This window comes from Aplidium turbinatum, chromosome 6 (genome assembly GCF_918807975.1).
Source record: "Aplidium turbinatum chromosome 6, kaAplTurb1.1, whole genome shotgun sequence".
Taxonomy (NCBI): Eukaryota; Metazoa; Chordata; class Ascidiacea; order Aplousobranchia; family Polyclinidae; genus Aplidium; species Aplidium turbinatum.
Window position 1 is genome coordinate 22,402,390 of NC_137477.1, and position 21,977 is coordinate 22,424,366.

Here is a 21,977-nt window from a genome sequence, read left to right on the forward strand (position 1 = left end):
TGCAGCCGTATTAAATTTCTTTCCCAGAGATGTGCACCAAGAAGGGTGCATTAGAAGGAACTCAAGCAGAACGATTCAAAGATGGAGGATATATTTACGATAGCCAATAAAATAATACGATTTTTGCACAATTTTATTCATTTCAATTCTCTTCAATAAATCTCGAATAAAACTATAATCCGCAACACGTGTCACTGTAATTTTACATGCATCGGATTCAGTATTAAATTTCTTTTCCAGGGATAGGCTATGTAGCAAGAGACAGGCATTTGGAAGGAATTCCCAGCGGAACGGTTCAAAGATGGCAGATATACTTTTAACAAGTCATTAAAAATAATACGATTTTTACATTGTTGACACATCTTTAATATATCTCAAATAAAAGTAGAATTCGCAGCACGTGCTACTCACATTTTACATGCATCGGAGTCAGTATTACATTTCCTTTCCAGGGATATAGGCTACACTACTATGTGGGAGTTTGGAAAGAATTCCCATCCAGAACGGTTCGAAAATGGAAAATATATTTCAAAAAAGTTTGGTTTAGTATCTTTATTTTGAAAAAATAAAAATGTAAACCTGCATTTTGCATAAAAAATGTAAACACTTTGCCCACCCCTGGTGTAGGCAGGGCCGGATTAACTATTGGTCACAGCGGTAAACCATAATCTCTTCGTGGGAAAATTGTAGGCCTAACATAAAGTTCCCGAATCCGTTTGTCTGCATATAGTGACCGAAAGGAAACACTCCTTGAAACGTCTATTCTTAAAGTGTATTCCTGTAAAATTAGCCCGCGGCTATCGAAATCGAAATGCAACGCCTTGCACCTCTAAAAACTGTCACTACGATACAGATTACTTGGTTAAAAGACGGAGAATTTGTCCAGCTAGCAAGCACCAAATAAACCAGTTAAATGTGCGACCGACTTTCAACAAACAACTTCAAGAATGAATCAGAAAAATTTGTGATAACTCAAAGGCACGCCAGCAGTAGCGCGACGCAGCATTTCATGTCCAAACAGGTTTCAACTGAAACAGGTTTAAACAGGTTTGACACGAGTCTTACGGACGATGGTGCAATTTTGGCTCATGTTTTAGGAATTTCCATGACGTAATATTCAGTAGACCCGAACGGTTTCTACATGACGTTTGACCAGGCGAACAACCGTCTGAAACAACTATTAGGCTAACAAGGCTATAGCCTCAGGCCATGGAAAAATTCGGCGCTCAACTTTTGTAAGGCTGATCGTGATACAGATCCAATACCAGAACAGTACAGTTTTTGCTTAAAAACAAATGACTGAGTTGAGTCAATACATATGAAGAGCCCATTTCCAAAACCACGCAGGCGCCACTTTTACCAAAACTGAGTTTAGAGCAGGGCTTTTCAACATGGGGCTCGCTTCAGAGGTTCGCGAGGCGCTTGAAATTCCAGTGTATTGTTTTCAACTCTTTTTGTCAGAAAAGATTAAAAACTGTGTTATTTTCGCAATCGCACATTCCTCTACTTGAGGTTATTAGGCTATAGCCTATCGTGCTTTCAAACGTGGCAAGGGCTTTAACTACAGGAAAGCATTCGATATTTCTCAACAAGTTCTTGTACGTTTTTTTGTGCAGACTAAAGTTTACCAGTAACAACGCTATGGTGAAAAGCAAAATTATGTAGCATTCTACGCAAAATATAGATTTCTCAGTATTGTTTTCAATGGCATTGAAAAAAATTAGTAGGCTATCGGCTATTCGGGATCCTTCTCTTGTATCATGGGCCAAACCTATAGATGTTTGCCGGTACACCCCTTCATTTTCTTTGAATTTTAATACTTATATGTGCCGCTAGAATCTAATTTCTTGTATTTTAGATCCATCTCAGATGATTGTTTTGTCCTAGCTCAGTTGCAAATTCTTGTCTTCTTTTCTAGTTTTTATTTTTAACAAATTCCTGCCATTTCTTAGCACAAATTCTCTTAAAAAAATCACACCTTCTGATAGGCTGTAAAACTACGTTTCGCTGAGGTCCAAAGTTAAAACTTAAATCCAGTCTCATTGTCTCACAACAATCACTCAAGTTTCAAATCATCATCTCAACCAACGCTTCAAGACAACTTTCTACTTTCACTTTACTACGCTGAAGAGATCAGAAGATCGAAACACTGGCCCTTGTCCGTAGTTACTTTTCGTAATGTCTTTTTAGACATTCTTTTTGAGTCAATAATACTTTTAAAGAAATAAAAAAGAGTCAAAAGGCATGTAAATTTCACTCTGTGTGGACAGTGGCGTAGCCAGAAAAAAAATTGGGGGGGGGGGGGCCAAATATTTGATGAACTGAAGAGAACAAGTATTTGATTTAAGCCATCGCCACTTGATGTGCAGTGGCATATCCTGGTGGGTTGAGCAAGGGAAGCAATGAAAGTGGTGGGGGTTAGAGCGTGCCGAAGGCACGCGTATTCTAGGAGGGTCCGGGAGCATGCTCCCCTGGAAATTTTTTGAAAAATTGCACTCAAATAATGGATTATAGCGCTTTCTGGAAACACTTTTAGGGTAATATTTGTATGAAGTTTATAAGCAGATAAACAGCTATTAACTTATTAAAGGTAGCTCTTACACACGAACGGGCAAAAACTGCGGCTAAAATTAGAGAACACCAAAAACTCAGCTACACAAAAACTCAAAAACTACACAAAAACCAAGAGAGTAAGCCATTCTGGAATTGCTTCCACAAATTAGTTCAAAGAAACGTAAATCGCGTCAAGTTTGTGCGATTTACGATTTGCAAAATTTATTGGTGCCTTTCTGTGTGTCTAAAACAAGTCCTGGGGGGTGTTAATAGCCAGATGTCTTGGAAAACGTTATAAATTTCTGCAAATTTTATTACATTTTCAACAAAGGGCTCAACTTCGGAATCCAAACTTGGAAATTTGGAGGGGACATGGCCCCTTTCGCCCCCCCCTGGCTACGCCTATGTCTGTGGAGCTACATGTACTTGAGAGGTTAACTGTTATTTTTTTATTCACTTGTTGATTCATTCATATCAGTTTGTATCCTCTGGGGATCCTTCTCTTGTATCATGGGCCAATCCTATAGATGTTTGCTGGTACACCCTTCATTTTCTTTGAATTTTATCGGCTATTTTGTTTGAAAGTTCTTTCAGCAATAGGTGCACGCATTGACAAACTTAATAGTTAAAAATATGCAGCACCAACTATCTCACTGAAATTGATTTAAATAAATCCATAAAAGATTGCAATAAATTCAACCAGTGAAAGTGCGAAAACGTAGATTGTTCTTTTTTTTTCTCCTATTATCTACCCAAGCTTGATAGAAAATGGAAATAACGGTCGGAGGAAACGTAATAAAAGCCGTGATGACATCTCAAAAAAACGTTTTTGTTTCGAAAGTTTACGTTGGAACAGCAAAACTAAACAACTGGATGTCGGCATGAATCAGATTTGGTTAAATTTTGCATTAAATATGCTTTTGTTGGATACTTTTATGGGGGGGGAGGGGGCGTGAGACTACATTGATTGCTCTGATGGGGTTGTGGTGGAAAAAAGGTTGAAAACCCCTGGTTTAGAGTGTCATTAGATAAAGTATTACCAGGCTACCTACCTACTATCCATTTCTTTCTCTCTTTCTTCCAAAATCTTTTTCACCTGCTTCAAAATTGACAATAAGAATTGTATTTGTTTCCAAAACCAATTAGGCTATGCGCCATCATTAGCCATTTTTATGTTATGTTTATAATATTTTGCAGTAAATAATTTCCATTTTTCATGTAGGCTATGCATTTTTATTACTTTTTGTAGCTTGGTTTGCAAAATTAGGCCCTTCTCTAGTAAACAGCCTTAGGCCTACAGTACCCTTAATCCGGCACTGGGTGTAGGGATTTCCACCTTGAGCTCTAAGCGTTGCGCGAGAAAGAAAAAAGCCCAGCATCATGGGGGAAATACGGTGTCTATCGCTGTCAATTCTTGCTACAATCGGTTGCCAAGCAAAAAGCATATCACTAATGATCATTTACTTTTATTAACTACACACTGCCTCAGCAATAAGCGACAGAATGCAAACTTAAGCAATATAGCCTACCGTAATTTCAACATGACATTAGCAATAGCCTGCAGTAGCCAGTGTTGGGCGCGATAACTCATTTTTCAGTTAAGCGATAACGATAATCGATAAACAAAAAATACCTAAAGCGATAACGATAAACGATAAATCAAAAAGAAGTTAAGCGATAACGATAAACGATAAAATTATCGCCGATAATGTCCGATAACGATAAATTTTTTTTTCTTGATAAGCGCTGCCCCATCCCATGCAGCACGAACTGTTTTCATCAACATGACGAAAAATCGAACATAATATACTGTAAAGTGTAAAGGGACAAAACTTTTTGTTAGTTATGCATGAATAGAATCGCAACAGCGGCAGTGGGTATCGAATCTTCAACCTCTTGATCCAGAATCAAACCACTGAGGTAACCGCCGTGCTTATAATTATACCTTCAGGTACCAGTTGGATGCTTTTATCAATTGAGTTACACTGCCGCTTACGTGCAGTAGGCAAAATAATTTAATCTAATGAAAATAGGCTACCATAAAAAATTCCAAACTTTGTATTTTGCTTTCTGCTTAAAGGGCTGTTTACAGCAAAGTCAGCAATAGCCTAATTGAAAAAATTCCAAAAAACGCAAAATCAAACGAAATTTATATCGGAACAACAATATCGGATTTTTCAATGTTAAAATTAGCCAATTAATGCCAAAAACTCTCTGATAAACTCCCTGAGCTTCCGATCCTCGGATTCCACTGAGTGAGTTTTCAGCGCTTCCCCAGTTCTCTGGCTGAATTTTAAATGATTTTTCAGTCAAATTCACTAGGCTATTATTTGTTACGTTTTTGTCTCTTATGGCCTCTCCTTATAAACCGATTTCTTATTATGTTGATCCTATTTGTTAGCTCTGATTTGCAAAATTACCATTCAGCAATCATAATATTGTTACCCCACGAAAACTTATGGCGTTTATTATGTGACCGGCTTTTCTATGACTTGTTCATTAGGTAAACATTTTGGTGCTCTCTCACTTTGGGCAGGTGCCCCCCCCTCCCTACTTTTTTTCGCTGTATTGTTCTTACTGTATTGGCCTACTGTATTGTTCTTGCATCCTTTCTCGACGGTCATACATAGCCTATCTACTCCATACTTACTGCATGGTTAATTTTCTTTAACTTTAAACAGGAACAACTTTTAACTTGCTACGCCCCTAATCTAAGCCTATGCAGTGAAATCTCACTCTCCAGAGTCTTGATCTTGAAAAGTGCGGTAAAATGCACGATGCTGCAATCAAAGTTCTTTTTCTGCTGCAATGCTTACTTGAAAGCGGCCTCGTATTGCGACACTTTCACAAACCACTTGCCAATTTCTTTCGCTTTGCTTCAAAGGAAGCTGTTTCGCCTGTGCGCTTACATTTTAATTGTAAAATTCACTCGCGATTGCCGATTGCAGCAAAACAACAAGAGAATTGTTGCATGCATTACATTGCATTGCAATTTGCAACTCTAAAAATTATTGTGTTGTCAAGGCCGTCGCTGCAGGGGGGGCGTGCCCCCTCTCCTGACAACGACCTGTGCACACACACTTCAGGCAATGAAGAAGAACTGGTTTCAATTTTAGTTTCATTAATTAGGTGGCTAGTTAAAATATTACGGTACTTTTCATGGTCTTTCCACGTGTGTTGATCAGAAATAAAATTTATCAGCGGACAGCGATTATCGGCGATAATCAAATATTGCCTTTGGCGATGACGATAAACGATAACTGAAAAAACAATTGAGCGATACCTAACGATAAGCGATAAAAATTTATCGCCGATAATTATCGCCGGTAAATTATCGCCGATAATGCCCATCACTGGCGGTAGCCTACTTCAAAACTTGTTATATAGGCTATTGCAGAAGCAGTAGGCCAAAGTAGGCAACACTTAGAGCTTCTCTTGGGTTTCTAAATTCTAATTCCATCAAGATTGACAGATGTTTTTTTTAAATTTCGAGCCCAATTGCCACTGAAAAAAATACCAATCAACTACAAGTTGAAACAAACCCAATTACCCAAAACTACGTCAGCAGTCCAAAATTTAACAAAATAAAGTCAAAAAAGATTTTTTTTAGCTAAAGATATTATTCATCTCGTTCAATTTATTTAAAATGAAATGAAGCTAAATAAAATCAACCAGCACGAAATCTTAAACCGCTAATTTTTTTATTAACTTAGAAAAAAAACTCAATTTTGCAGAGAAAACGCAGAACTGGCTAGCCTACTCTAAATTTCTTCCTTATTTTTGCAATATGCGGAACGAAAAATTCACAAAACATATAAGTCATAGGCTTATATTGTTAAATACATATTATTGTTAAAACATAAAACATATATTGTTAAAACCTTTTTTGTGACAATTACAGTGCAAACACTTGTACACTGATACTTGTTACACTGATTAGGCTATCAACTGGCAAAAAAAAACAGACTCCGGCTTCAATCTGGCTCCTGTTTTTGCTACGAATTTTAAACTCCGATTCCACTGCTACTTCGATCGAAACTCGAGACTCCGGCTCCTAAATACTACGGTACTCCAAAACTCCGGCTCCTGTACACACACTTCTGCTAAAAATCCCCCGACGCTGGTTCGGCTGGGTGTGCTTGAGCAACGCATTTCAGAACTGCTCTCAGTTCAACGCACTTAGTGGATGGAATAATTCGGCAAAAACACTTCAACAATAGGAAACTTCACTTTGTCAATCTCGGTAGCCGCCTCTGCGTCAAAAGCTTTTACAAGTATGCGAACCTACCAGGCAAAATCAATCAACTATTGTTTTTTTTTTTTTTCAGAAAGTTTAGTAGTCATAGGCTACTAATCATCTCAAACAATAATAGAAAAATATATTGATTGATTGAATCTTTATCCTCGGACTGGGAAAGCTTCTTTGAGAATTTTATCCTGCCAGTTTCACATACTTGTAGACTGTAGTAGAGGCTTCGAACTACTGATGCAGGCCTGGTCGCTGATGTTGACATAGGGTTTTGACAGTGCATAGGACAGAGTGAAGTTATATATTGTACTGTTAAATTTCGTATGTGTATTGTTTTTTATGTTGTACTGTATATAATATATATTTGCGTTCAACTTCAACACCGTTCTATGTCAAATAAGCTGTGATACCTCAAGGGTGTGGCAGACTTGATGACCAGTTCGGTCCTTCTGCCACTCCTATCATCATCAGCAAACAACCTAGCTCACTTTGTAATCTTGTATTGTTTTTCGTTTTGTTTTTTTCGCATATGCTGGTGATGCAAAATAAAAGAACTTCTTCTTCCGATTGTTGTGTTGTCTGTAAATTATTTCATCCAACAGACGCCACTAGACGCCGCCTTCTTTAAATAAGTTTATTTAAAAAGTTAAAGAAGCATTTTCTACTCATTTTTTTCCACGAATGGAGCAAAACAGGATGGAAAAAATAATCAAAAACTACGACAAATCTGCAGAAAAGTAAAATAAACATCATTTCTAGTTTTAACTGAAAAACATCTGGCAACACGAAAAGCACGGACAATGCCTAACCTAACCGCTGTGTCCTGTGTGTGGCAAGGATGCAGCGCTTCCACTTTTGTAGTAATTACCACAATTGTGGAATTTTCATCATGCTTGTGGTAAAAATGTGGTAATGAAAAATTTGTGGTAAAAATGTGGTAATATGGAAATTTTGTGTGGAAATCTTGCCAAAATGTGGAAATTATAAGTTTTGAAAATTTGACATAAAATACTATCAATAAATAATAGCATTTAAACTGTTGTCCTCCAAAATCGAGCAGATATGCAAAAAACTACTTATAACAGCATGTGACTAGCATGTTCCGCTGTTTTCGGTTTGATTTTGGAATGCGTCCTGACTTTTGACTTTGAAGGTAGGGTGACCATGTGATCATATTCATAGTCAAGATGTCTTTCAGATTCTAGCTGCGGTGTCAAGTACAGTACTTTGCAGTGGCGTAGCCAGGGGTGGGGGGTGGGGGTTACAACCCCCTCTTTGGCACGTGTGTGACGTCACGATATTAAGAATGATGCTTTCAGTCTCTAAAACAAAGTTTGCCTAATTTTAAACGAAACTGCATTAAAAGAGCGAGTTTTGCGAATATTAAACATTTCAAATATCTCAGCCAGGAATTAGCAACAAGAAAACATAGAGACTTAGCTTTATTACCGAAAAATGCCCAAGAAAACATGATCTTATTCTTTTGCTATGCCACCAGACAGCACCATTTTACAGAAATATTTATACCCACATTTTTGTTGAAAATGCTCTCAGAATGCACTAAATTTAAAGTAATTTTTCAAAATTTTCTGGGGAGGCCCCCAGACCCCCGCCGCTGGGTGTCGCCATTGGCGAAGAGGCTGGCGGACGAAGCCCGGCGCCCGTCAAAACCCCCCCTTTCAAAATTCCTGGCTAAGCTACTGGTAGGCCTACTTTGCTTTGTTATTTCGGACGTTCTGTAAACTGAGTAGTTGTTTTAGGCCTTATTTTACACTATCTAGTGTAAATATAACCAAATAATAGCGTTGCCGGATAAGGAATTCTGTCGTAATTTGAGAAAAGTTTAAAGCTGTTGAAAACAAAAACTTGCATTTTAGAAAAATTTTTAGTTCTGGGTAAAGATCAAAACCCTAACCTTATTCCTAAGTCTTACCTTAATCCTTACTAACTTTAATCCTAACTCTGACAACACCTGATAGTAACTATGGCAACAAGTGGGTAAAAATAGCCACTGTGTTAATGTAAAAGTAAGTCGAAATACGGTTAAGATCGGGTAAAAAATCACAGTAAAAATGTGGTAATCTGAGGGCAAATGTGGTAAAACAAGTGGTAATCTAGCTTTGTAAAAGTGGAAGCACTGCAAGGATGCCAGAGCTTGGTTTTTCCACCTAGATCTGGGTTTTAAGTTTTTTTATTTCAAATTTAGGTAAATCTAGGTTTTTTTGGTTTTTTAACTTTGTACAGAGCTTGCACGGTATTAAGGCACCGGGATCTTCGATAAATGGTCCACACTGCAACACATCCACACTGCAACAACTGCAATGCAACCACATCCACACTGCAACACAAATGATAAGGTACCGGTAATGTTTTTTAGGAGCTGGTATACAAGTCTCCCTCCCCCCCTCCCCCTTGGTAACTCATGACAAAGACAGGACTCGACCAAACATATAGGGTGAAACTACTTTACTTTTGCTTTACTGTTCACACGTACTTCAATCCACATGTTTTGGTCAATTCCCCTTTGTCATGAGTTACGGTACCAAGGGAAGGGGTGCGACTTGTGTACCAGCTCCGTTTTTTGCATCAGCTACTGCAGTCAGTGAGGTACAGGATGCTGAAGAAATGATCCAACTTTATGAAAATGTGGATGACTAAAAATTGGAGTAGTACAACTATTTGTGTTACGGTGCGGTATCTAGATTAAATGATAAAAGTGGCTACGTTTACGGCGCCGAGCCGTTCCATGCCTTTTTTTTAATCTTTACGTCGCCTTTACTGCGCATGCGAGCTGCTGCGTTTGCGCGCCAAACTACAGGTCACGCGCCAAAGCAGGCAGTTCAGTTTGACAGCATAGGACATGGTTATATTTTCTGCACTAGTGTTGCCAGATAAGGAATTCTCCCTTAATTTGAAAATGCTAGGCTAATGAGAAGACGATATAGGCGTTCAAAATTATGTAGGCTAATGAGAAGACGATATAAGCGTTAAAAATTTCTAAGTGTAGGCCTAATTAGTTGCCTATTCTGTTTCGAATCATCCATTTTATATTCCTTTTTTTCATACGTGTAGGCCTAATTAGTTGCCTATTCTGTTTCGAATCATCCATTTTGTATTTCTTTTTCTCATACGTAGGCTAATGAGAAGACGATATACCGGTAGGCGTTAAAAATTTCTAAGTGTGGGCCTAATTAGTTGCCTATTCTGTTTCGAATCACCCATTCTGTATTCCTTTTTCTCATACGTAGGCTAATGAGAAGACGATATAGGCGTTCAAAATTTCTAAGTGTAGGCCTATTCTGTTTCGAATTATCCATTTTGTATTCCTTTTTCTTATCTTCAAAATGGCGGAAAAACTAGTTACAGTTGGGAAAACATTTCGCAATTTTGATGAACTATCCCAAGCTCTAAAAGAATATGAAGAAAAAAAAATTGTAAACTTATACATCAGAAGTAGCAGAACTGTTGAGGCTGGAAGAATAAGGGCACCAAAGCGACATTTTGCAGATGCCTTGAAGTACAGTGAGCTGAATTTGTCATGCAAACACGGTGGTAGGAAAGTGATGTCACATTCCTCAGGAGTTCGACCAAACCAAAGGTAGGCTACTGTAGCCTAATTTCTTTCTGGTTTGGACGAGTGAAGGACTGATCGGATGATAAATCCTGTGAAATGCAGTCCCAGTGGTGACCATGTTAACAGTAGCCTATACTTTGTTGTTTATCTTAATTTATTTTTTTAGATTGCTTATTTCTTTCATTGCGTATATTATGATGAGTAGGCCTAAAAATCTAATTGGTGAATCTGTAGTCTAGTCGACTCATATATCTATTTCATAACAAATATTTCAGATAAGCAAAAGTGCAAATTTTGTTTGACCATTTAAATTTTCGGCAGATTGTTTGCACACAAAAAACAATTGTTTTTTTATTTTGTTTTGATGTGTTTGAAAACATGTTTAAAAAAAGAACGAGCGCAAAAAAGCCTCACGTCCCTACCTCTCTCCCACCTCTAAATCTGTTTCCATTACAGCACATACTTACTCAACTGCCCCTTTACAGTGGCTGTACGAGTCAGCCAGGATGGAGAAACGCTTTTTGTGAAATCGTGTGTGGATGAGCATAATCATGACAGAACAGAAGTAAGTGGATTGGATCAGATGTCCAGCATTGCTTCTTCACATTTGTTACAGATGTACATTTATATTTTCTATTTATATTTTCTATTTTCTTTGTCTTCCTTACATAAGGGGGGTAACCGACAAAATTCAGCGTATCCTCTATGGCATAGGAATCAAGGTTGCGATGAAACCCTATCTGACAATAGGTAAATACCTTCCCTCGGCTAAAGACCCCATGAAAGAAGGTGAAGTTTCTGGATTGATCTACCAAGTTCCGTGTCATGACTGTGATTTAATCTACATTGGACAGACAAAACGTGATCTTAAATCTAGAATCAACGAGCACCAAAGAGCTATTAAATTTCAACGTCCAGAGCATTCCGCTCTTTGCAAACACTCTATAAACTCAGACCATAAAATTACTTGGACCAACGCCACCATTCTTAAAACTGAAAAGGATTATACAAAAAGATTGTTCACAGAAAAATGGTACATAAACCAGAAGGCACAACATGCTCTTAACCAAAAAGATGGTCAGAATTTCCCCTCTGTGTACAACAAATTACTTTAACTTTAGCTTCACCTTTTCCATTCTCAGTGCGTCTTCTCTACCATTGTTATTGCTAATCCCATTGCTTTCTGTCTTGTCTGATGTCTTTTCAACGTTTCTTGACAGTGGCCCAATAGATAGATAAATTTACGCTGCGGGAAGTAGCCTACTGGTTTTAGGCATTTACTGCATTTAGTTTAACCTCTAGGTATCTTGTTGCGTGTTTTAATTCTGATTCTTGCTGCTTTACTTTACTCATTTTATCAGTATGTTTTTGTGTTGTGCCATCGTTGCTGAACAGGTTGTATTAACCTGTTTTAGCCACCTTGATAAAGTCAGTCGTGCTGACTGACGAAACGTCGGAAAAAAAGCTAGTTATCATCTTTAACATCACGAGGTAACCTAGTAAATAGTCACCAGAAGAACGCAAATTAATTTTATGATGTACATTTATATTAACAAATCACAAGTATCAGCGCTCACGATAGCTTCTCCTGCATAACTTAACGAAAACAAAAGTGATCACAATAAATAAAGCAATATTGATTGAAATATTCAAAAGAAATATTTTTTGGAAGTATTGAGAGTGAAAGGTCAATAATTTTGTGAAGTTATGTTATAAGTTTTGTTTATGCATTGATTGATTTTGCCAGTTTTTCTGTTCTTATATAGCTGTTGGTTGTTTTGTTAAAGTTGTTGCTTATACTGTTGGTTGTTTCTTTATCTCTAAGAAACCTTGTTTTCTTTGAACTGTTTTCTTTTCTTTAAATCATCATTTGGTTGATTTTGCTTCTTACCAAAATGTAGCCTACTTTCATCTTAAATTGTATTATATTTTCAGACTTCCTTCATGCACTTGCCCAAACAACGCAGACTGGATGCATCAGCACAGGAAGATGTTGCTCACATGTGTAATATGAGATCCAACAAAAAATTACTGCAATCGCATTTATTGCACAAATACGGCAAGACGGTGTTGTTAAAAGATCTCCGCAACATCAGCAAAAAACGCAAACTCAAGGCCATTGTTTAGAAGAACTTGTGGCAGAAATGAAGAAATATCCAGGTAGGCTAAGTCGATATCACCGGCGACCTACACACAAAGGCTATGCCAACATGTACCTTCAAGTTTCACTTCACTTTTTATTAACTTCAACCGCTTGCTGAAATGTTAATAGCTCAGTTGCCACTTGCTCAATTGTTCTTCGCGCATTTGCTAACTGCTGAAGAATTTAACTTGTAGAATCTAACCAGGCTTCTAACTTGTGGAAGAATCGATCTGTTAGTAGCGAAGACTGAGTATCATGTGCATGAATGGCGCATTAGCGTCGGCAATAAAAATGCCGAGGCCACACGAGCGGTTGTAAGGTTAGGGTTAGACATTCCTCCAAGTAAATAGGCCACAGCCATAGATTTTTTCCTTAGTCAACACCCTGATGGAGCTCTGCGAAGGAGAAAGGCGTGTGGATGGGTATGAAAGTCACAAAACGTGGACGCTCCATTGCGAACGGCAAAGACAGTGTAAATTTACAGCCAAGCGATGAGCCTCTTGATGTGTCTGATGACGCGACAACCTCATCCTCCGATACAGCAGCTGATGATTTCGATTCTGATAGCTAGTTCTTTATCAAACTGACTTTGTGTTGCTCGCAGTTGTGCCAAAATTATGTTAGTGTACTGTATACGTAAATCGAGGCAATCTTCTCGCAGGGAGCTGTTATTCAATACAATTCAATTTATTTTTCTTTGTCAGAATGCAAAAGAAATGATATTGTGAAAAAGAAATACAGTAACAAAACCAACAAAAGGAAAAGGTGGCAAAACCTTAATGGTTTAAAAGACGTGCACGAAAAGATTTGATATTGCGGTATATGCATCGATAAATATAGTTAAGCACGGCCACCATTAATTTGTTACCGATACCTGGTTGTGCAATTAACGTTATTTTATAATGATTCAACGTCGCTAGATGTCGAATTAATGTAAAACAAACGTAAATTTCTTACTGGGCATTGTTGTTACACAATATAACCTGCCTGGAAAATTAAATCGATTTGTGCTGACTCGAACGTTTAATCAACCCAAAATTGACTTTCTTCCCCCCCCCCCGTGAGTTATTTAACGGGAATTGCTGTAACAGCGTGCGTAATCGCGTTGCTCGCTTTATCGCTACTTCTGGTATTATTATATCACAACAAATCAAACAATGCTTTCGTGATAGACAACTCTAGTATATTTTTTGCTTCTTGTTTTACATGTTTTGGTACAATATTTTTTGTAATAAACGTTCATGCTAATTATGGTGACCTCAGAAGTTAGGATTATTACATATAGTTATCTGAAAAATCGTTAGAGTAGCACATCTGCACATTTTGTTACCAAATGCAGATAAGTTTTCAGTTCAGAGTGTCATTCTTCACACAAGTCTAAAGGCTGTTAGTGTTACCTTAGCCAGGTTTAATTAAGTTTTAAATTAGTGTTTTTTGAGACTTTTAAGTCTGGATTAGATATTAAATTTAATTTATTAGATGATACTTCTTTACATCTGCAACACAAAAACTGGTGTGCCAATAATCGCCTAACCTTCAAGTTGTTCTTTTTGCATGTTACTTTTCATTCTGTTCTATATTTGTCTTGCCAGGTGAACAATGAACATTGTATTAACTCCAGTCAAACTCAATAAATCCCTTATTGTTTTTTTGTTAATAAATAGAGATGACAATAATCTACAATATAGACCACACTTTTTTAGTAAGAATTCTGATTTAATCTTCATATAGATAGTTATGCACATCATTACAATGAAAATTCACAGATGAGATCATCCAATGCTTGTTTTTATCCTAAAGGGGTTTCATGATATTGTTTTCATTCTGGACTCTGGTACCGGTACATAAATTCATTATCATTTAACTAAAGTGATCATAATTAGATTAAGATTTTATCAAACTCCTGATGATGAAATGTGAACCAATATACTGTTAATTATTGGCCTTTTATGCAACATAGTCCTATTAACCAAAATCTGTATATACGTACAAATTTCAAATGAATGTACGACAATGCTTTACACCGATTTAAAATTACCTCCAAAATTTTATAGTAATGCCGACTAATTTATTTTTAAGCAACTTTTCCATATCCGTATTTGTTTAATTTCATGCTTTCATTAAATGCCTTTGATATTTCTACTGTTGTAGATGGACTATTGAGTGAGTTGTGATTTCTAGGATGCAACCTAATTCGTACCATGAACGATTCGTACCGTCAGTTCGTACCTTGACAAGATCAAGAGAAAAAAATAAAAAAGTCGAAGTCGCTGATCACAGTTTCCGCAAACATTTTAAAATTTTCCGCAAACAAACAAAAACTCTTATGGTCATTACCAGAAATTTTTAAATGTTTGCGGAAACTCCAATCAATCCTAACCCTTAACTCTTTTAAACTGTTTGCGGAAACTCCGATTAACCCTAACCCTTTTAAGATGTTTGCGGAAACTGCAATCAGCGATTTCGGCAAACTCTTAGGATCATTACGGTACCGGAAATTAAAAAATGTGTGCGGAAAAACGAAAACTGCGATCAGCGACTTCGGCTTTGTTCTATTTTGTCTCTCGATCTTTTCAGTTTGTTTGTTTGCGGATACCGATACTCCGATACCCTAACCCTTTTAAAATGTTTGTGGAAACTGCGTTCAGCGACTTCGGCTTTTTTAATTTTTTTTCTCGATTTTTTCAAGGTACGAACTGACGGTACGAATTGTTCATGGTACGAATCAGTAGCGTAGCCAGGAATTTTGAAAGGGGGAGGTTTTGACCACCCAGCGGCGGGAGGTCTGGGGGGCCTCCCCCAGAAAATTTTGAAAAATTACTTTGAATTTGGTGCATTCTGAGAGCATTTTCAACAAAAATGTGGGTACGAATATTCCTGTAAAATGGTGCTGTCTGGTAGCATAGCAAAAGGATAAGATCATGTTTTCTTCGGCATTTTTTGGAAATGAAGCTAAATCTCTGTGTTTTCTTGAACTGCTAATTCCCGGCTGAGATGTTTGAATGTTTGGTATTGGCAAAACTCGCTCTTTTAATGCAATTTTGTTTAAAACTAGGCAATTTTTTTTAGACTGAAAGCATCATTCTCAATATCGTGATGTCACACGCGTGCCAAAGAGGGGGTTGTAACCCCCAAAACCCCCCCCCCTTGGCTACGCCACTGGTACGAATTAGGTTGCACCCTGATTTCTATGCTGCTCAGTCGGATTTATTAGCATTCCATTTGACTTTGTTACATTTGCAGGATCAACAAAAGCTCTTTGATAGAATGACCTTTTTTAGTTGAGTGTATTAACATACAAACATAGGGTTACACAAAATAATATTTCATTGAAATGGCTTCACACTTAGCAAGAAAAATTCTTCCAAAATCTACATTTGCTGGAAAGTTGTGCGGTCTGGTGCATAATGGTGGAAATGCAACAGTACGGTCGCTTGCAATGCAGGTTCACCCCCAAGTTGATGTGGTAAAATTGTCAGCAGACAATGGGCCATCCCCTTGGAAGTTATGCGCAGCTGTTTGTTTAGTAAGTAGGCTATTGGTTACATAAACTGCATGTTTTTTTAATTCATAAAGACAAATGATGTATCTGATTCAAACATTGCACAATTCTTCGATTAGCTGGGTTTGGTCAAATAGCATGGTAAAAAATTTTCCAGTTCTTTCCATGTTGCCTTAATACTTACATCAGTCTGCCACCATTTGTAAAAATCTCAATTCAGAGACAGCCGATTTCAGAGATTTCTAAAATCTCACAGCGACATCTTTATATTCAAAGGAATTACCTTATAATAAAGGTTAATCGAATAATGTTTCAGCGGAAAAAAATAAAACAGTTGTCTAACGGGGTTTCGTGATTAACAATAGTGGTTAACCATTGAATGAAGTTGCAGTGAAAATTTCTCAACTAAAGTTGCTAGATATCGCTATAGCCTACTGTGCACCCGCAAGATATCAGTTGATTTACATCTACCTCACTGAAACAACAATTTTCTCATTTGCATCATGGGTATGGGAAGGAAAACACACTAACCGCCTAGTCGCCTACCCAAATGATCCCTACAAATTCTCTTAATAAACAGAAGCCATCGCTGGAATTAAACAATCACCAAATTGATTTTCTCTGAAAAAGATTGTCTCAGAATTGGGATTTTTCCGTAACAATTTGTTTAATTTGTAACAATTTGTAGCTTCTAAGTCATCATCATCATAATCCATCGTCGGTTTGTTCCCCACTAGTGGGGGTGGCCGATTGTTTCCGCGCAGCAATTGTTTTAATCCCTTTTCTCCATTTCACCCTGTCCCTTGCATCTTCCTCCTTCAGTCCGGCTTTTTTAAACTCATCCTTCACTTGTTGTTTCCACGTTCTTCTTGGACGACCGCGTTTCCTCTTCCCATCCACCTTTAGATCTAGTGCCTTTCTAAGAAAACTTCCTTCCTCCCTCCTTATCACATGTCCATACCATCTTACTCCATTTGCCCTTGCCAGTTGGTCTATGGTCTCTCTCATCTCTAGCATATCCAACAATTCTTCAGTCCTTTTTTCCCTTCTCGTTTTCACCCCACACATTGCTCTCACCATTGACCTTTCCGTTCTTTAGTGTATTTTAGTGTATCTTATAGTGTATCTTATATTATCTTATTATCTTATTATCTTATTATCTATGTTATCTTAATATCTTATTATCTATATTATCTTATTATCTATATTATCTTATCTTATTATTATCTATATGTATCTTATAGTATCTTATAGTGTATTTTAGTATATATTTTAGTGTAAGTAGTGTATCATAAAAATGTTAGTTTGTCAGAATAATTTTTAAACATATCGTACCTGTACCTCTTAATTCAATTGTTTTTTTGTTCCATATTATAAAATGTCAGTAGCCGAGGCTACTTTTGATAAACTGTGAAGCTGTTAATTGATTCTCTTGGGGTTGTGGAAAAACTTCTTTGATCTGAGTTAGTTTCAGCAAAGTACATGAGTACGTTTGTAGTGAAATTATTTACAGTGTGAAACTTGTGGTTTACAAATGGAACTTGGCACAGATGTTAATACACATGAAGTGTCATGCTGAAATCATTTTCTCAAATTCTACTGTGCTTTAGTTAACCTTCACATTTTGTTTATTATCAGGTAAGACTTCCCATTCTTGAAGAAGAGCTAACCGACTTTGAAAAGAAATATGCAGCTTTAAGAGATGAATTAGAATTTGAAAAAAGTTGTTTAAATGACTGGGAATTGGAAAAACACAGACAGCAACACCTTATTAAAGAAATAGAGGTAAATATAATATATCCTTCTAGTTAAACAATTATATACAAATTTTACCTTTAAACCTCGATAAACTTCGATTATGCTGTGTTTATTTGCATCATAAGACAAATTGAATTAGTAGTAATATTTATGCAAAATATTGTGTAAGTGTTGATTGCATGTAACTCGAATGACTACAGGGGAAAACTTTTTTCAATTTAGCTCAGACTAACTTGTCACTAAAAAGTTGTTTTGATGCATGTACTGCACAATAAAAATCTTTACAAAATTTAATGTATAGCTGTTATATTTAAATGTGTTACTTGTTTGAACTTTGACCTGTTGCAATACTCAGCAGTATTCAAGTGTACAGTCTCATATTATGCATATGCAATGGCCACTGTCTTGAAAGTAGGATTAAAAACTCGCTAGGTTCCGGAGTTTTAAGTTTTATCTATAAAATTGTGATCTTAGGATTATTTGTCTTAAAATGTCTTCAATCTCGTAAAATTTGCAACCATAAAAGGGAAGGAAAATTTTAATGTAACACATGATGTCAGTTAAGGCCGAGTGTGCTTTTCCAATTCTTGGGTGCCATACGTTGTTAATAACTCAGAAATCTTCTGATTACTAGGCTACTCTCTTGTTGTTGCTTTGATTTCACAGCTGTACATTTCTCTTCCCGCAATCTCAGAAATGTGACGTCACATAGTAAATATTACTCTCAGCATTTCTTATTGACTATCCAACACCCAAGACTCCTTCAAAGGTTGTGTGCCCATCGCTATCCCACTATCTGTGGTTTCTTACTTATTTTAAAATACTTCATTCATCTTAAACACTAAGTATTTCCATGATTCGATCTTATTGATTATGATGACAATGATAATATGTTCAGGATAAGTGAAGCATATTTGTAGTAGTGAAATCCGTTCTCTATGAGCAGTGTCCGTTGAGAACAAAAATGATGCGTCTGTATTACTACCAAGACATGGGTGCTTTTGACGCTCCTTGATTTCCGCTCCCACAAACCTAAGAAGTGCCATGATCGACCAAACATAGATAGGGTACTCTATGCACTATGCAGTGTGGTTCAATTCCAATGTATTTGTTTTCTAGGCTGGCAAGAAAAATCCTGAAGATATTGATTTTAAAGAAACTAATCAAGATTTAGAAGATAATTATGAAGCTTCCTTTTCTGAGTTCAAGGATACAACGGAAGAGCTTAGTAAGAGCATACAAACAATTACGTTTTCGTGCTGTCAACTCGCTTGTACGTAATCATGATGATTCATTTTGTGCACACATGTGTAAGGATATTTTTAGAAATTTAACTCAGAGAGTTTATTATCGAACTGGTACATAATGACTTTAATAAACTGTTACGCAAATGGCATACCATACCAGCAAAATGTTCTTGCAGAGTGTTCAAACTGTTCACACACCTTAATTAGGAGGATGCATGATGGCATGTCATTTAGTTAGGGTAAATTTTGGACATCTACAGACTACACAAGTACACATACAGACATATATAATCATTTTTTGAACGAACAAAAAGTTGTAATCAACAACTAGTGCGGATGGGATGTTTTTTGTGCTATCGGCTACAACAAAACGATAGAATAATTGTGAGTGCTACGATTGTTTGTTGTTACTTGCGAAGGTGCAGATAATGACTTTGGCAACATAAATCGTCGACCCCGGGACTCTCTTGTCCTCATCGTTAAACAGCAACTTGGGAACGACATGGTGTGGGTCCTTCCAAGAGAGGAGTGGATCAAAGAAGAAGATTTGAGAACGGTAAAGTTTTTTTATTCTCAGTCATTGCAAGTTAAACCTTAAAACGGAATCGTTTTATTTCAGTGGTTGACTTTGACTGTTTCTGTGCCATACTTATATATCGGAAAGTACTTTCTACTGGCAGGTCACGCCCGCACTGAATTTACTTAGTTATTTTGTATTTAAAACAAAACTTTTGTCATTTTTCGCCAGTATGATACAGAAATTCTCACCTACATTCCACACAATGACGTTTTCTTTCATGCGGCTGATTATGGTTGACCTCTGTGGTGCCATCACATGTGACGTTACTGGTGGTTTGTGTCAAAAAAGGGACAAACGCAGCTGGGAGAGACCAAAGGATTTTAGATCAAGGGGATGCGAAACTACGTTCGCGCTTGGCTTATCCGCCACACTACAAGGGTTACATTTTTTTTACAAAATATTGTACTTACTTTTTATAGGTTATAAAATAATTTAAGAGTTTTTTGTTGAAAACAAGGTTGTGGCAAGGAATAAGAAAGTTATTGAATTGAGAACTGACCCTTCTAATGTGGCCGGGAAAGCGGAGCTTCCCTATGTCACCCTCTTCATTGGTGACCTAGCATCTTCATTGGTGACCTAGCATACATTGATTTGTGCGTGTCAAAGGCTTGTTTTTTGCTTTTAGTCGGCGGAACGTGCTTTGATCAATCACTGCGGAAGCATCCTCAACGTGGACTTCATCTCCAACGCCCCGTCCGGTTTCTATAAATACAAGTTTCCTAAAGGGGCTCGAAGCGATGCGAGGGTTGGCGCCAAGCTGTTCATCTACAACGCGTTCGTCCAAAGGAATTCACAGACTAAATCCACTCCTTCTTTTAAAATGGAAAAGACCGAAAAGGTCCTGGACCACGCCTGGGTAGCGAAGGACGAAATGCGCAACTTCATGAAACCGAAATTTGTTGCCGCTATCGATAAAATCATTTTGTAAATTTTTTCACATTTTCTTTTATTTTTTAAACTTTCTGCCGCGCATGGGACAAGGTTAAACCTGACCGCGAAACTTACGACTTCTATTTGCTTTGTGTCGTTCAACCTTATTCCAATGTTCTTTGGCAGCATTTCCTTAAAAGTCTTGTAGATCCAGTTCCGTGTATGAGCCCTTCAAGCAAACCAGTCCTTTTCACATTTACAACGTTTCATTTTAGTGTTTTACAACCTCTGCTGACGTTCAATCGATGTAAAAAAGTACTGATTTGTTTCTAGGAAAGAAGTGCCGTCATAATGCAATGTTTTGGCAATGACAGAACGGTGAGTTCAATTGCAATTGAGTTAAGGTTAAGCTGATTGTATTGTTCGGTTGCTTTTCACAACTGTTGAGGAGGTTTGTTTAATGGCAGCTGCATGACTCAGCAATATTACAACGCGATTTGTGGACGAGAAACAAATCGAATTAAAGCTCCAACTTAAACCTCTCTTTCAGAAGGTTTTTGGGTATGCCATAACCCGTGCGTCGTTGTTCAAAATAATAAATTGTACGATAAAAATGTGCTTCTTCAGGAAACTGAGTTTCAGTTGCATTGTGAGTGCATTGTGAACGAAGCGTTGGTCAAACAGACAGAGCGCATTTTCGTGTCACATGTCTCCATACAGCAGAATCCGTCATTTTTACATATTCATCAATCAATATAAAAATGACGGATTTTTCTGTTTGGGTCTTGTGGTGTTGAAAGCACCACCTCAAGTGACGTCCGGGCTGTATACCTTCTCTTTAGTTGTTATTGCTTTCATTATTAGCCAATTAAATTTTGGTTATCCACTGAATTGTGAATCTTGGTTACAATTTATCTTTGTCCCACAGTGAAGCTGCAACAGTTAGGGTTATTTCATTCAATATCTTAGCGGACGATTGGAATCGCTATCAAACTTAAAGAATGTGCGATGGCACTTCGGATAGACACAACAAGATGCTGTGTAATATAGTGTCAGAGTCGTAGAGGCTGTTTGACTATTTCATGTCGACATTTTCTTTACTCTTTTCAGTACGACATGGGTCGCCAGCTAGCATGTCGGCTGTGACTAGGGTTGCCAGGAGGCCTAAAATTCGGACAAAAAAAATGATAAATTGATTTAATTTCATAAACTGTGTCCGACGGATGGCAAACCATTCCAACCTTTGTTTGTGCCAATGTTTAAGTTCCTGTGACATGTGTGAAGTGCTGGACCACAAATAATACAGTTTTTTATGAACTGTTCTAAAATGTCGGAATTTCAGACTGATACCATAGACCAACTGGCAAGGGCAAATGGAGTAAGATGGTATGGACATGTGATAAGGAGGGAGGAAGGAAGTTTTCTTAGAAAGGCACTAGATCTAAAGGTAGATGGGAAGAGGAAACGCGGTCGTCCAAGAAGAACGTGGAAACAACAAGTG

General features: G+C 37.4%; 2 protein-coding genes across 2 annotated transcripts in view; both read left to right on the forward strand.

Moving 5' to 3' along the window:
- Positions 1-10,146: 10,146 nt before the first annotated feature.
- LOC145772510 (uncharacterized) overlaps positions 10,147-21,977 on the forward strand; it is a 172,686-nt gene continuing 160,855 nt past the window's right edge. The window contains exons 1-3 of the mRNA XM_082584381.1: positions 10,147-10,400; positions 10,833-10,941; positions 12,312-12,536. Of these exons, the coding sequence (XP_082440507.1) occupies positions 10,147-10,400; positions 10,833-10,941; positions 12,312-12,503 (555 nt within the window). The 3' untranslated portion in view covers positions 12,504-12,536. The remainder of the gene's footprint in view (positions 10,401-10,832; positions 10,942-12,311; positions 12,537-21,977) is intronic.
- LOC145771660 (large ribosomal subunit protein mL46-like) lies at positions 15,767-21,445 on the forward strand. The gene is made up of 5 exons (XM_082583389.1): positions 15,767-16,045; positions 17,660-17,806; positions 18,899-19,007; positions 19,446-19,582; positions 20,232-21,445. Exons 1-5 carry the CDS (start codon positions 15,854-15,856, stop codon positions 20,532-20,534), a joined length of 888 nt encoding a protein of 295 aa, XP_082439515.1. The 5' UTR covers positions 15,767-15,853; the 3' UTR covers positions 20,535-21,445.

Bases quoted from the DNA above. Each gene is read 5' to 3' on its own strand.
- LOC145771660 (XM_082583389.1), top strand. From the start codon at position 15,854: ATGGCTTCACACTTAGCAAGAAAAATTCTTCCAAAATCTACATTTGCT. The intron at 19,008-19,445 runs GTAAGAGCATAC...TTACTTGCGAAG, and splicing joins GGATACAACGGAAGAGCTTA to GTGCAGATAATGACTTTGGC. The intron at 19,583-20,231 runs GTAAAGTTTTTT...TTTTGCTTTTAG, and splicing joins AAGAAGAAGATTTGAGAACG to TCGGCGGAACGTGCTTTGAT.